Below are 12,986 nucleotides of genomic sequence, written 5' to 3'. Positions count from 1 at the left end.
AACTTCAATAACAGGGAAAAAAAATAAATCAGAATGTCTGCTTTGATTCTGTAGGAAACAGCCCACAGGCTTTCCTTGATTCCACTAGCTAGTAAATTAGTGCAAATGTTCATGTCAGTTAAAAAGTTAGGGAAGGAAAATTGAGAAATTGGAAGAATTTGTTCAGAAAGGGATGGATTTCTCTTAAAAATTTAAATCCCAAAGGCCATGAATTTGATATGAAGATTCCTTGTTAGAAGGAGGCATTTTAAAGGGTGATTTTTTAATTCAGTTAAAGAGAATTTTGATAAAAGAGCTTTTGACTGCTTCCACCAAATATCTTCTTCCAAAGCAAAAGCTGTGATGCAGTATCATGAAGCAAGACATGCATGCATGTCCTCTCTTTCAGGCTTGCTTTGATCTGAAGCTCTGCTCTACATCCATCTTTATAAATGCAAATTCTTATTTCCCTAATTTTTTCAAAGCCACTGTGTAATTTGCTCTGTAAATTTAGAATCATGCCTAATGTTGGAGCAGATGAAAGCAAGAAAATCTCCAAAGAGGAGTGCAAACACATATAATCCTTCAAAGGGAAGCCTTATGCTACTCTGAAACAGTATTTTTCTGGAACTGCTCATTATGTCTCTCACTTACTCTGTTCTCTCCCATTTAACAACAGGAGGAAACAATCCAGCGGGCACGGGAGGAAGATGAGAAGAGGAAAGAAATAACTAATCACTTCCAGGGCACACTGAGTGAAATCCAGGCTCAGATCGAGCAGCAAAGTGAGAGGAACATGAAGCTCTGCCAGGAGAACACGGAGCTGGCAGAGAAGCTGAAGAGCATCATTGACCAGTATGAGCTGCGGGAAGAGGTGAGCAATGCCCTGGCTGCTGGCTGGGACACGCGGCACACCCGGCTGTCCCAGGGAAGGCAGGAAGCACGACCAGCAGCCTGGCCATTAGTGGAGTGTCTCACAGAGGTAACAAGGGCAGTCCCCACCAAGCTTTGCCCTCTGAGCAGGACTATGCCTGCAGCAAGCCCTCCGGTCTCTGCGGGTACGGAACTGTGCAGGACAGCGCCCTGCCCGTGGCAGCCACGGCAGCCTTGCCGCTGTGGGGAGAGGGGCTGAGGCACCCCAGCAGCAAGATGTGCCATCTGCCAGCCCCATCACAGCTCCCCCAAATCCCTGGGGACCTCCCCTAGCATCCCCTTCGTCCTTCCCACTAAGCTCCCACTGAGCACATCCCAGCTCCCATTTCTTTGGACAGCCTGTTCTGCAGGTGACAACAAATATATTTTGTTCCCTCCAGAAGCAGGTTGCTGAGAAGGGCTCTGATGTAAACTATTTGACCCCTCCCCCAAAGCAGAAAATTAGGATGACAGATACAGGAGACCCTTTGAATTGAAATAGAATTTTTTTGCAGGCAAAATGCTCACTAAGATGTAGCAGATAATAGATAGATGGGAAATTATTCTTTCTGTAAACATTGGAATTGGCCAGAAAATTTTGACACCAAAAAAATCCTCCAGTAAAATCCCAAACTAATGTTTTTTGGTTTTTTTTTTGATGACAAACACAAATATCACAATGGGTCTTTTTATAGTTTCTAAATACGTTTACTGTGAGACTCAGTGCAATCAGACAACATTATCATACTAAATAAAACATAAGTAATCTGTCTTTACAACCTGAAATTACTGATACAATACCTGCTTTTCCAAATCTGTTGAATCATGTATGAAGTCTTATACCAAATGAAGGAAATGTACACCCCTATCTTGTGGTATCTATGAGAAGAAAATGTGAACCGGAGGGACACACTCAGAATAATTGCTCCTATGAATTTTATCTGAGTGAATTAAGAGTGAAGAAGGCTATCAGCAACATTCATCTCCTGAAGGTCACCATGGAGGCAGATATTTTACAGGCTAGAGGAGGCCTCTGGTTTGCTTGGTCTGATCTCCAGATCCCCACTCATTTACTGTCACCCAGGCCTCCAAGCCCACACTGTGCAGGTGTGACCAGACCAAAGGGGATGTCATGGGCTGTGCACATGCTCCCAAGTACTGCAGGTGCAATGTGTCTACACCATTGTCCACACTGTGGCTTAGATCCACCAGCCATTTAACAGCTCAGAAAAGGTGTGTCCCCAGCATATTTATTATTGATGAGCAATTATTTGATCTTCAGTCATATTAGATTATACTGATGACTTCATATGTAGACCCTAGAAGTGGCAAAAATGCTAAGGCTTTTTTTTTCCTACAATAAATCAAAATTGATAATGTACACCAGTTTCCCTTCCCATGCTAATTCTGGAATAGTTTGTTCTTATCAGAGCTGTAATTTTTTAGTAATTGCAATAGATTGGGTGTCTTCTTGTTTTGCAATGTTTTTGCCATATAAGTGTTCCAGTAAATAGCTGTACATGTACGAGCATGAAGGTCTATGTAAGATAATTAAACCTGCACATTCAGCAGAATTTATTTTTTTACAGCACCTTGATAAAATATTTAAGCACAGAGAACTTCAACAGAAACTGGTGGATGCCAAGTTGGAACAGTCTCAGGAAATGATGAAGGAAGCCGAGGAGCGACATCAGAAAGAGAAGGAATATGTACCTATCCTTCTAATTTGTCTTTTATCTAACTTTAGGCCAAAACAAGCCCTGCATGCTATTTCACTAATATATTGGTTCTTCAGGTCCAATCTGGGCTACAGTAGCAGAGAAGTTTTTATAGCTACCATCAATGCTCAGTGCAAAGGAACAGCCTCTGGAAGGCTGCTTGCATTAGCATTAACAGTTTTAGAAGCACACTGCAGAGCAGTGGGTAAGAGCCCAGGCTGCTCCAGCTAGCTCACTGTTATTGTGCAGTTGGTGCATCGTGATGTTGGGTCAGGTGATGCCATTAGTTTTCAATTTTCTCCTGTATTTGATACTCCATCTCCCCACATGATAAATGCACACATCTAAACCATCAGAGAGGAGCCCAAGAATGTGGGATTGAAGTGAAATCCCCCGGATTCAAAGCCTCCCCAGGCATCCTGCCATGGGTCCAGTTTTGCCAGTGAGGAAGTCCACAGGAAGCACTTGATATGACAAAACCTGCCCTTCTCTGTTTACCTCCCTATATAGGTTTGCCAGTGCCTCTTTTAGGTGGGCAGCAGCTTTGTCTGCTCTTCCTCCCTTTCCGGTGTAGGGGACATCTCTAGCAAGGGGACAGGGAAAAACAGGTCCAGGAGGGATGTCCCTTGCAGGCACAGCTGTGATGGGAGGAGGACACTCCTCCATCTGTAGTCTCACACATTTTGTGACTCAATCAGACTAAAATTAATTTTCTCAGACTGCCTGGTATTTTCATAGCAATCCTCACATCTACAAAGGATCGGAGTTCAATGCTGGCACATGGTCCCTCTTCTCAGTGGAGGCAGCAGCTCTCAGAGGGAGTGACAGGCTCTCATTAGCTGGAAGAAAGCTTTAGCTTTCACTAGTCCTCCAGCTAACTCAGGAGCAGCATGAGAGAGCTCTAAAGAGAAGACATTTCTTTCCCCATATCTGGGAACAGATCTATTAGCACAAGTCTGGCTAATGAGTATCTTAAAATATGGATGAAAATGTTGGGCTCTAAGCCCTGTGGTTAGAGCACAAGGGAAACACAGCATACACCTCTCACCAAAAACAGCCCATAAGAGCATTTATTCTCTTTCTCTACACTGATCTTGAAGCTGGAACACCCACTCCTGCTCAGCTTTACTCCCAGCTAAAGAGCGAGGGTAAAAAGGAGTTGGGGCTTCTCTGTGCAGATGTGCATATCACTGCATGACAATTTGTAGTCCAGCTGACTTATTCCATTTCACTCTGACACCTACATAAAGCCAAACCCCAAAATTTCATTCATAACCACTGATTCTTGGCAGATTTAAACTCCAGTAAACATGTCCAAGAAATCACTTACAATGGCAAGGCAAATATGGGCTTACTTTACTGCTGTCACTGGGAGTTCTGCTACTGAGTACCAGATTTCAGATACTGGGAGAAAAAACATCCTCAAAACAGAAGACATAAAAGACCAGGCATTGGCTCTGTGGAAAACTGGCATATACAGCCTTGTGTCAATGATCTTTCTTGCTGCACGTCTCAGAACATGAGTTTTGGGGCTGCTTGTCACCTGTGATTGTCCCTGTTTTAGTCAAAACTTCTTTGTGTGCATTATCCAGAAATGCAGTTTTGGTATTTTCATTTCTTTTAAAGCACTGAAAGTCATCACTGTCTACAATTGGGAGTGGAAGATTTTCTTTTTGGCTTTGCTGTGTGTATGAAATAACAGGTTTGAAAACACACTACAAAACCTTTACACAGTGGGTGTATAATAGCATGCACAGTGTACAAAGAATATTTTTCCCATTGTCCAAATTAATGCTTAAAAATCCTGCCCTTGAGGTAAGCTGGTGATGTATGGCTAACATCACCTCCAAGCAAGGTAGATTTAGCTGCAGAACTTCAGGCCAAAAGCCATGCAATGAGTCAAGGCATAATTAAGCATGTCACGATTCATCACAGGTAGCCGAACACCCAGAGATCTGGCCTACACTTGACTCCCACCTCCATCCTATTGATGTGATCTTAGTCCCACCCACCCAGCTATTGTGCTAGGGTCTGTGGGAGTAATGTATATACATGTATGTATGAAATCAAGGTGCTTTTGATGGAGTTTTCTCACTCAGCTGTAACTCTCTCCCGCTCAGTAATGTGCAAAATTAGAACAGTTTTCAGAACCTTTCTCTCCATAGAATTTTCTCATCCCTGTGCATGACCTTTGCTGCAGGATTTTGTAAATGTTCTTAAATGAAAATAATTGTATTCTTTTATCTATTTGATTACTCTTTGAAGGCTCACTTTGATGCTTTCCCATGCACTTCTTCCACGCGGGAATCTCTGCCCCCGTGCAAAACTACTTAATTTTTCAAATATTACTATGGGATAGGGTTAGGGTTAGGATTAGGTGCTCGGGGTTAGGGTTAGTTTTAGGCTTAGATTTAGGCAAGGAGAGATGTCCCCTCTTGCAGAGTCTGTACACCTCAAAAGGACCTCATTTCTTGCACCATTCACTCTACACATGCGTCAAAGAATGTGATTCTGAATTCAATCAGCAATGGTTCATAATATGGCTTTCACAAATGTCAACTTGACCAAAGGATGCAATTTTACTACCATCCTGGAACTGGTCAGCACTTCTTGGACATCCTCTCCCCCATACCAAATATTTTCAGCACTTCTAATACAAACTTTGATGTGCAATTAATTGCAGTTTAAAGTGTCTGAGGCTTTCAAGTATATGACTGCAAGGTATTGGTCAGATTTCTATATAATTGTAATTTACCAAGTCTGACAGCAAAAAAGCGAAGCTTCATTTTCACTAAGCCAGCCCCTGTGACTGTCTGGGCCTCCAGCAGCTATCCTAGCTCTAATAATAAATACAGTGTAGCATCACCACGCTTCACTAAAGTGCTGCTCTGTAAACACCACATGCAATATTTATTCATTTCTTGATACTTCAGCCTCCTTGTTACCACTTCATAGTCTATTAATAAATGTATCAGTTCTGACTCGTTTTCTCCCAGCTTGGTGTTTGCAGATGACCTCAGGCTGCATAAGAATGCGTGCTAATTTGAGCAAGCCTCTCTGTGGCTTGCTTCCATTACAGAAGAGTTTATTAACTCTTGGATTTTTACTGACTGCAGAAGCTATGTGGGTCAATAAGAGAGAGGGATTTCATTAAGAGGCAAAAGAAGCAATATTTCTTTGCCTTCTCTGTTCATCTGTTACGCTGCAGCCAAAGACATGGTGCAGGAGGTGGGATCTTTTAATTATTCCAGTCACACTGCGTATGGAGGTAACCCTAGCTGAGATTAAAGCAATACAGATAAAAGCCCAGTTCTTGGAAGCAATGACTGGTATAGAGACTGGGTAGCTCTGAAGGTTTTCAAATGACTTTTCATTAAATCATTCAAACCCTATAAATTCTAAAAAGCACTCTAAAAAAGTAGATATCAAAGAAAGGTGGAACTTAAAAATCCAGATTTCATCAAAACTTAAAAAAAATTGATTTTTTTTTTACATATGTAAAGCATACCCTCTTCCGAGAAAATAAATGAATGAACTGATGCTCATTTAACCCACACCAGCTCTTTTTACTGGCTATGGCACAACCTATTTGAAATTTTAATCAACAAGATCTGAATTCAAGAACTTGATTTATCTCCATTGAACCAAACATCAAATTAAATTCTCAAAATAAATATTAAGAGGCAGGTATAAAACAAATACAACATGACGTTTCTTCATAATTGAGCTGTAAAACATTCTTGTCTAGGAAACTTTAGATGGCAAAAATTCAGTGGGTCCAAATCAAAAGGGAGAATTGATGGAAGAAATATTTTTCTAGAGCTAATATATATATGTTTATATGTCTAATTCAGATAGTCTCTGTGCCACAAACAGCTGGAAGCAGTCAGCATTTTAGGGTTCATCCTCAGCTCTTTTACCGGGTGGTATTTGCATAGTTTACATGTGTTATTTCCAATAAAATATTGAGAATAAAAGTTTTTACTGGGGATCAAATACATTTTCTGCATGTGCTTCTACTCACCTTTCAGTTCCAGTACAAGTAAGATCCACTGACGTACACAATCCTTTTAATTTTCAATATATTTTTAGAGCCCAGCTGTGCTATTTTAAATACAATTTACAGTACAATTTAAGTACAATTTAATGCAACAGAGCAAAATCCTGTGGTAAAATAACTTCTTTATGTCTCCTTTCTCAAGCTATCATTAGCATTATTTTTCTAAAATGTATTTGGCCTGACTAATAAAACACTTTATAAATGTTTGGTAGACAACAGGGACATTTCTTTAACACTTTGGTAAACGTTCCCTGCTTTCAGATTAAACCAATTGCTAAAATACTACTGTGTACTACTAGTACAGCACTACTGTGTGGAAGTGCTGGCTCAGAACTGTAGCTAGGAAAGGTCTCTGCACGCCTCATTGCTACAATTCATTCAGCCTCAACCAATCCTCCACCTGCTCTATCTGCAGCCTGCACGCCAGAATGTGATTTTGCCAATCACCTTGGAGTAGGGAATCACACCTTCCCAGGAGCAGCCAGGCAAGAAACTGCAGTCAAGCTCCTCCTGGGCTGCCTACTTAACCCGAGACATTTATCACCCTGAGCTGGAATTCTCCACTTGCCAATGCAAACAGAGCCCAGAGATAACAGACAGCACAAAATTTATGACATTTACTATGCACTGGCTTTCTGAAAACTTGCAGATTTTTTTGAGGCAGGTCTGACTGTGACAATACCCACATGCTAAGTCATGGTCATTATTGCAAAAGGAAGTTTGCCATTCACTGGAGAGCAGGAATTTGGCTGGAGCTGTGCTGAAATGAACATGCCAGAAGGTACCATAACCATTCTCTAGAAGTCTGGTGAAGAAATGATTAAATACCACACTTCTTATAGCCCGCTGTACTGCACACTTAATTCCAAGTAGGTTTTGAACTCCTATTCAAATATGCCTTTGGAACCCGTATAGCCTGTCCCGTATCTCAGGATAATACAAAATACTCTGTCTTACCTAACTGCTCTAACTATATTCACCTGAAAGCTAGATCACTCCTTATCATAGTAAGAGTAGCTGGAGGATGAGGATTTCCAGCTGATAAACTAGGGACCTAACAGTTTTCTCTCTGTCGCCCAAAACACAGCTCCTGAACCAAGCTGCAGAATGGAAGCTCCAGGCCAAAATGTTAAAGGAGCAAGAGACTGTCCTACAGGCACAGGTGACGTAGGAGAGGTGATTGCATGGTGTGCCTTTGTTTGCCAGTTTTTAACCCATGAGGCACATTCCAGGTAAAGTATCCAAACTACTTTCTGTGTATTCCTTCTAGCCTCATTCTACATCCCATAGACTATTGCAAAGGAAGCAGGTTATTTTCAAGCCAACTGTAAGGTAATGCCCATACTGCAAATCATACTCTGACAAGTGGGTTGTTTAGTCTAAAGAAGAGAAGAGAAGGCCCAGGGGAGACCCTTTTGCAAATTTTTGGTATTTAAAAGAGGTTTATAATGATGGAGAGAGACTATTTGCCAAAGCATGTGATAGGACAAGAGGTAACAGTTTTGAAGTGAAAGAAGAGAGATTTATATTAGATATGAGGAAGAAATGCATTGCTGGGAGGATGGTGAGACACTGGAAAAGGCTGTCCAGAGAAGCTGTGGATTCCCCATCCCTGGTAGTGTACAAGGCTGTCTGGATGGGGCTTGAAGCAACCTGATCAGTGAAAAGTGTCCCTGCCTAAGGCAGGAGGACTGAACTATGTGATCTTTAAAGGTCCCTTCTGACCCTAATCATTCTATGTGCTATGATTTATGAGTGTATATAGTATTCAACCACAGAACAACGTGTGTGCCTCGATTATTCACCATAACTACCCTTCAGGCAGGTTTCTAATACAGCAAATCACTGAAGCACATATTAATCAGGAAACATGTTTACCAAACTGGAGCTGCTGTGTCCATATGCTTTTATGGACTGGGGTACAAAAGCATCATTTTCACTAACTTTAACAGGAATTCTGTCTACTAAGGGCTTATAGAAAGGGGTCTCTAGAATTTCAGTGCTTAATTGTAATTTGAAACTTTCAATAAAATAAAATTACTCACCAAAATTACACCAGCAGTCAAGCTGGAGTGAAAGACAGTAAAACCAAGAAATAGGCAGAATATACTACACTTTGGGAGCAATGCAACAATCAACCTTGAATAGTCAAGTGAGACCTTGAATCGATGAATGAGAACACTAGATGACATTTTAGGAGAGAGTATCAGTAGATTTTTCTAGATTTAAGAAACACTTATGTAGATTTATCTTCCTTGACCTGTCTGTGAGAAAGATTCCCCTCCAGCAGAACCTTGAGGGAGGTGGTGTCAGTCCATCAGCCCCTCTTGCAGCTGCCAATCTCCTCACCCATCAAGAAGCGCCCTCCTAGCCCTTGCTCACAGTTAATCATACAGGCAAGTTGTCCCAGCTTTTCCCTTGCAGATGGTCTAATTGCTACCTGTTGAGCAGTCAAGAAATGCTGGTGTTAAACTGATAACTTGGAAACATGTTAAGAGGGGTTTTGTTTTTCACATGTTTATTCAAAGGCTGAGATAAGCCAGTGGCACACTGAAGAACATCATATAAACTGCTGCTGACAATAGATTGACAGGTCCTGCAATCAAACCTCAAAGGCCTCCAACTGAGTCTGTCCCGACTGCAAACCTGCTCCTGATTTTCTCAGAGCGGTTTTAATTAAACTTTCATGTTCAACCAGAAGAAAAAAAAAAATATGCAGGCAGACCTCTGTAGCCAGTTCAATGAAACTGGAGGTATTGATAAAAACTAGAATATATTAGGCACACATTTGAAACAGAAAAAGTGTTTTCAGAAAAACCTAGTCAAGTAAGTCTGTAAAGGCATTGAGAATACACGTGCCCCTTGCAGACTTGTACAGACAAAAATTAGGTGATTCACTTCCTGAAATGAAACATGCAGTTAGGTGTGTTGCTCAAGTGTGAGAGCTCTGTCACTTACACCTCAGCTGGGAATAATAACATTATTAGTATTATATTTTTAAATTTTTATTATTTCCTCTGTGGTAGCACCAAAGGACCTCCCTCATGGACCAGATGCTATCATGCAGGGTGTCGTGCAAGTGCAGAACAGAAAGAGCATAAAGAGTTCCTTGATGCAAACAACACAAAGCAATAAATAGATATTATGTGCCATCCCTGGAAGTGTTCCAGGACAGGTAGGATGGGACACTGAGCAACCTGGTCTAGTGGAAGGTGTCCCTGCCCATTGCAGGGATGGTCTTTGGGGTCCCTTCCAACACAAGACTTTCTATGATTTCTATGATTCCATGAGGAACAGATGCATGGAAATTTAAGAGAAGACAGTGGGTCAGTGAGATAGGGAGAAGCCATAATATAACCTTCACAGTGAGATATTACTCTGTTTCAGAGGAGGTGATGAACACCCACTGCTTCCTTGAGCTGGAAAGAACTGGGGACATCCTGTTCATGCCAGCCTGTCTCTGGGTGGCACAATGTGCCTGAGAGAGCCAAATCCGGCGCTCCAGATGGTGACAGGGATCTGACACTATCTGAGGGGGTACACCCAAACTGTGGTGCTGCTTCCCAGGATGCTGCATGCTCTCCCCAGGCATGATGCTTAGGCAGACTATTTTAGCTTCACACACTGGAACAAAATAAAAATATAGAAGTCAGTCGAGACCTTTAGTGCAACCACTAGGCCATGGCAACCAAGAAGAACATAACAAGGCCAAAGGGGTGTCCCCACTGTAGCACCCTCTCAGCATGGCAATGCTGAGGTGCCCCCACTTCCCAAGGCCTTGCACTCACAGCTGTGCTGCCTCTGCCCTCCCTGCCCACACAGTCCTGCTGGATGCAGCAAGGGGGTCCTCATCTCCCTGACCTCGGAGCACAGGTACATGCTCCTAGTGAGAGACACCTCTCACAGCCTGTTCCCAGACACTATGAAAATATTCCTTTATTATTCAGCTTTAAATTGCAGAAGCTGTTCTTGGTGCTATGGTGCTGCCTAGGGCCCCAGCTGAGGTCAGAGCTTGCCCTGTTCAAACGTTAAAGGTTTTTGACCTAATTAAACAATACGCAAAAATTGGAAGGGAAAGCAGAGACAGAATTGAGGTGAGTTTTTTTAAAACAGACCTGGGCTAGGAGCCTCAGTTGTCTGACTCCCACCCCTGCTCCATCACCTGGCTTTGGGATGCTCAGGCATTTCTCCTTAGAGCTATGACATCTCTTCCAAATGTCAGTGTTCCACTGATACACTTGGTATCAGTGTCCCACTTAGGCTGTGGAACTTGGGCTGCTAAGACAAATCCCTCTGAGTTTTTGTTTGTGCCTAGGTCACAGCTCTGGCTACAGCCTTGTATAAATTCAGACAGGCAAGCTCCACACCAGCTAGCTCTGATATTGGCACCACCGAGCACTCCATATGGGTTAACCTCCGGTGTCTTCACCCAGCTCCATGGGGTAGAGTGAAGCCAGAGCCCTCCTCACAGCCTCCAAAGCCCTTACAACCCAGGTTGTACTTAGCTAGAACACATCCACTGTACTTTGCATTGGGGCACCATAACAACTATCTTGAACGAACATGATACATAATCGATGATACCTAATTTCAAAATCAGAATTAAAGCCACCCCACTATTAGCAACATTCTGTAAATCTTCTTTTCCTCAGTAACTGCACAGAAGTATCAGAGGAGGGGGTGAGTTAGCTGGCACCACACTAAAGAAAAGCTTCTAGATAATCCTTTATCCAGCTCTCTGCTGGTGTGGAGAGAGAGGGCAACCAGCTTCCACCCACACACCGGAATACTGCAGGCTGCTCTTGAACCTCCCAATGCTCTGCACCCACCCTGCCTCAGCCACCACATGTGACACCATTACTTTCCCTAAGAGCTGCCAGGCTGGATAGATTAAATGTCTGATCACCTAAACACTGCTGGGACCAGAAGGTTCCGACCACTGTTCTGGCACCAGAAGGAAGGGAACAAGCTGGAGCTGGTCTTCTTTTCCAAAGGAAGAAAAACCACCAAACAAACAAACAAAAAAGCCCCACCAAACAAAAAAAAAAAAAAAAAAAAAACAAAACCAACCAAACAAACAAAACAACCAGAAAAAGTTGAAAACAAGAAAATCTTACAGAAAAACTAACCTCAGATCTTTAGAACATTTGTTCCCCCAAAACCATCTGATGATTTTAGGTACAAAAAAAAAAAGTAATAATGACAAAATACAGCCACAGATGAACTTTCACAGGGCTGCCAGGTATAAACTGATAGCAAAATATGGAGCCCTGGTAGTCTGAAATGCTGCCACATTGCAACAGAACTTTCTTCCGCTCTGCTTCATGAAGTGAAACTGGCAGAAGAGGCTGGCTGTGGATGGCTTTCTCTGTCTTTGTTGGCCTTGCCTACAGCTGCAGTCCAAAACAGAGCTGACAAGGTGCTCTCTCAGCTCACTCAGGCTGTGGTGCAGGGATGCATCTTGAAGGAATCCAGTGCAGAGTCACTGTGGTGTGAAAGTGAAGGGTGGGCTTTGCTTACATGCCAGATAACATAGAAAGACACTCCTCTTGAACAGGGGAGTCCAGTGAAGCACATCAAGCACTGCCTGTGCAGCTCCTGGCCACAGCCGGAGCCATCAGGTGGAAAGATGGAAGAGCAGGACGGCAGCGTGATGTGGGGATGCCTCTCCCCCAGCTCACTTGGACATCAAAAGCATCATAGCCAGGGTAGCACCCAGGTCCCAGCCTGGCTGGAGGAGTAATCCACAAGGCAGGTGAACAGCCAGGCAGCCAGGCAGTATTGAGATCCTCTGTCAGGGCTGAAACCCCCAGGTTAAAGCTGGGGTTTGGGGATGTCTGCATGGTGAAGCAAGGCTTAGAGCTCAGGCACAGCTCTGCTCACGCTGGCTCCTACCTTGAGTTAATCCCACTGAATGGTCCTGCATAGCATCAGTGGTTGGACCAGCTCAGGTTAGTCCTTGCCCATGGAAGTGGGCCAGGGATCAAACCAAGGAAAATGTTTTCAGAAGTCTTGATATCTACAGAATTACTTTTTTTCTGGGCACTCTGTATAGAGACACTACAGCTGCAACATTCAGGAGAACAGGGCATCCATAATTCCCAGGTACTTTTAAAATCACTTGCCTGGCTCTTTCTATTCTTACTCAGTTTACCTTTCTGCAGTAGAGGAATCATAGTAGTTTGCAACCATAAAAAGATGCATAGAGTTTCTCTTCCCTGATGTTTGTGCTTCATGGTCTCCAAACAGAAGCTAATTTCCATGTCCAAACACAATACTTATTTTATTATCTTCTACCAAAGTAGAAGTTCACCATC

General features: G+C 42.8%; 1 protein-coding gene across 1 annotated transcript in view; it reads left to right on the top strand.

Annotated features, from left to right (window-relative positions):
• The window catches only part of TXLNB (taxilin beta), a 36,324-nt gene that overhangs the window by 16,888 nt on the left and 6,450 nt on the right, over positions 1-12,986 (top strand). Inside the window, exons 5-7 of the mRNA XM_010399901.3 lie at positions 659-853; positions 2,481-2,600; positions 7,757-7,831. Coding sequence (XP_010398203.2) covers positions 659-853; positions 2,481-2,600; positions 7,757-7,831 — 390 coding nt within the window. The remainder of the gene's footprint in view (positions 1-658; positions 854-2,480; positions 2,601-7,756; positions 7,832-12,986) is intronic.

The sequence above is a fragment of the Corvus cornix genome, chromosome 3 (assembly GCF_000738735.6).
Source record: "Corvus cornix cornix isolate S_Up_H32 chromosome 3, ASM73873v5, whole genome shotgun sequence".
In the NCBI taxonomy this organism is placed as follows: Eukaryota; Metazoa; Chordata; class Aves; order Passeriformes; family Corvidae; genus Corvus; species Corvus cornix.
Note: the sequence above shows the minus strand (reverse complement) of the source record. Positions and strands in the feature narration are given on the sequence as shown.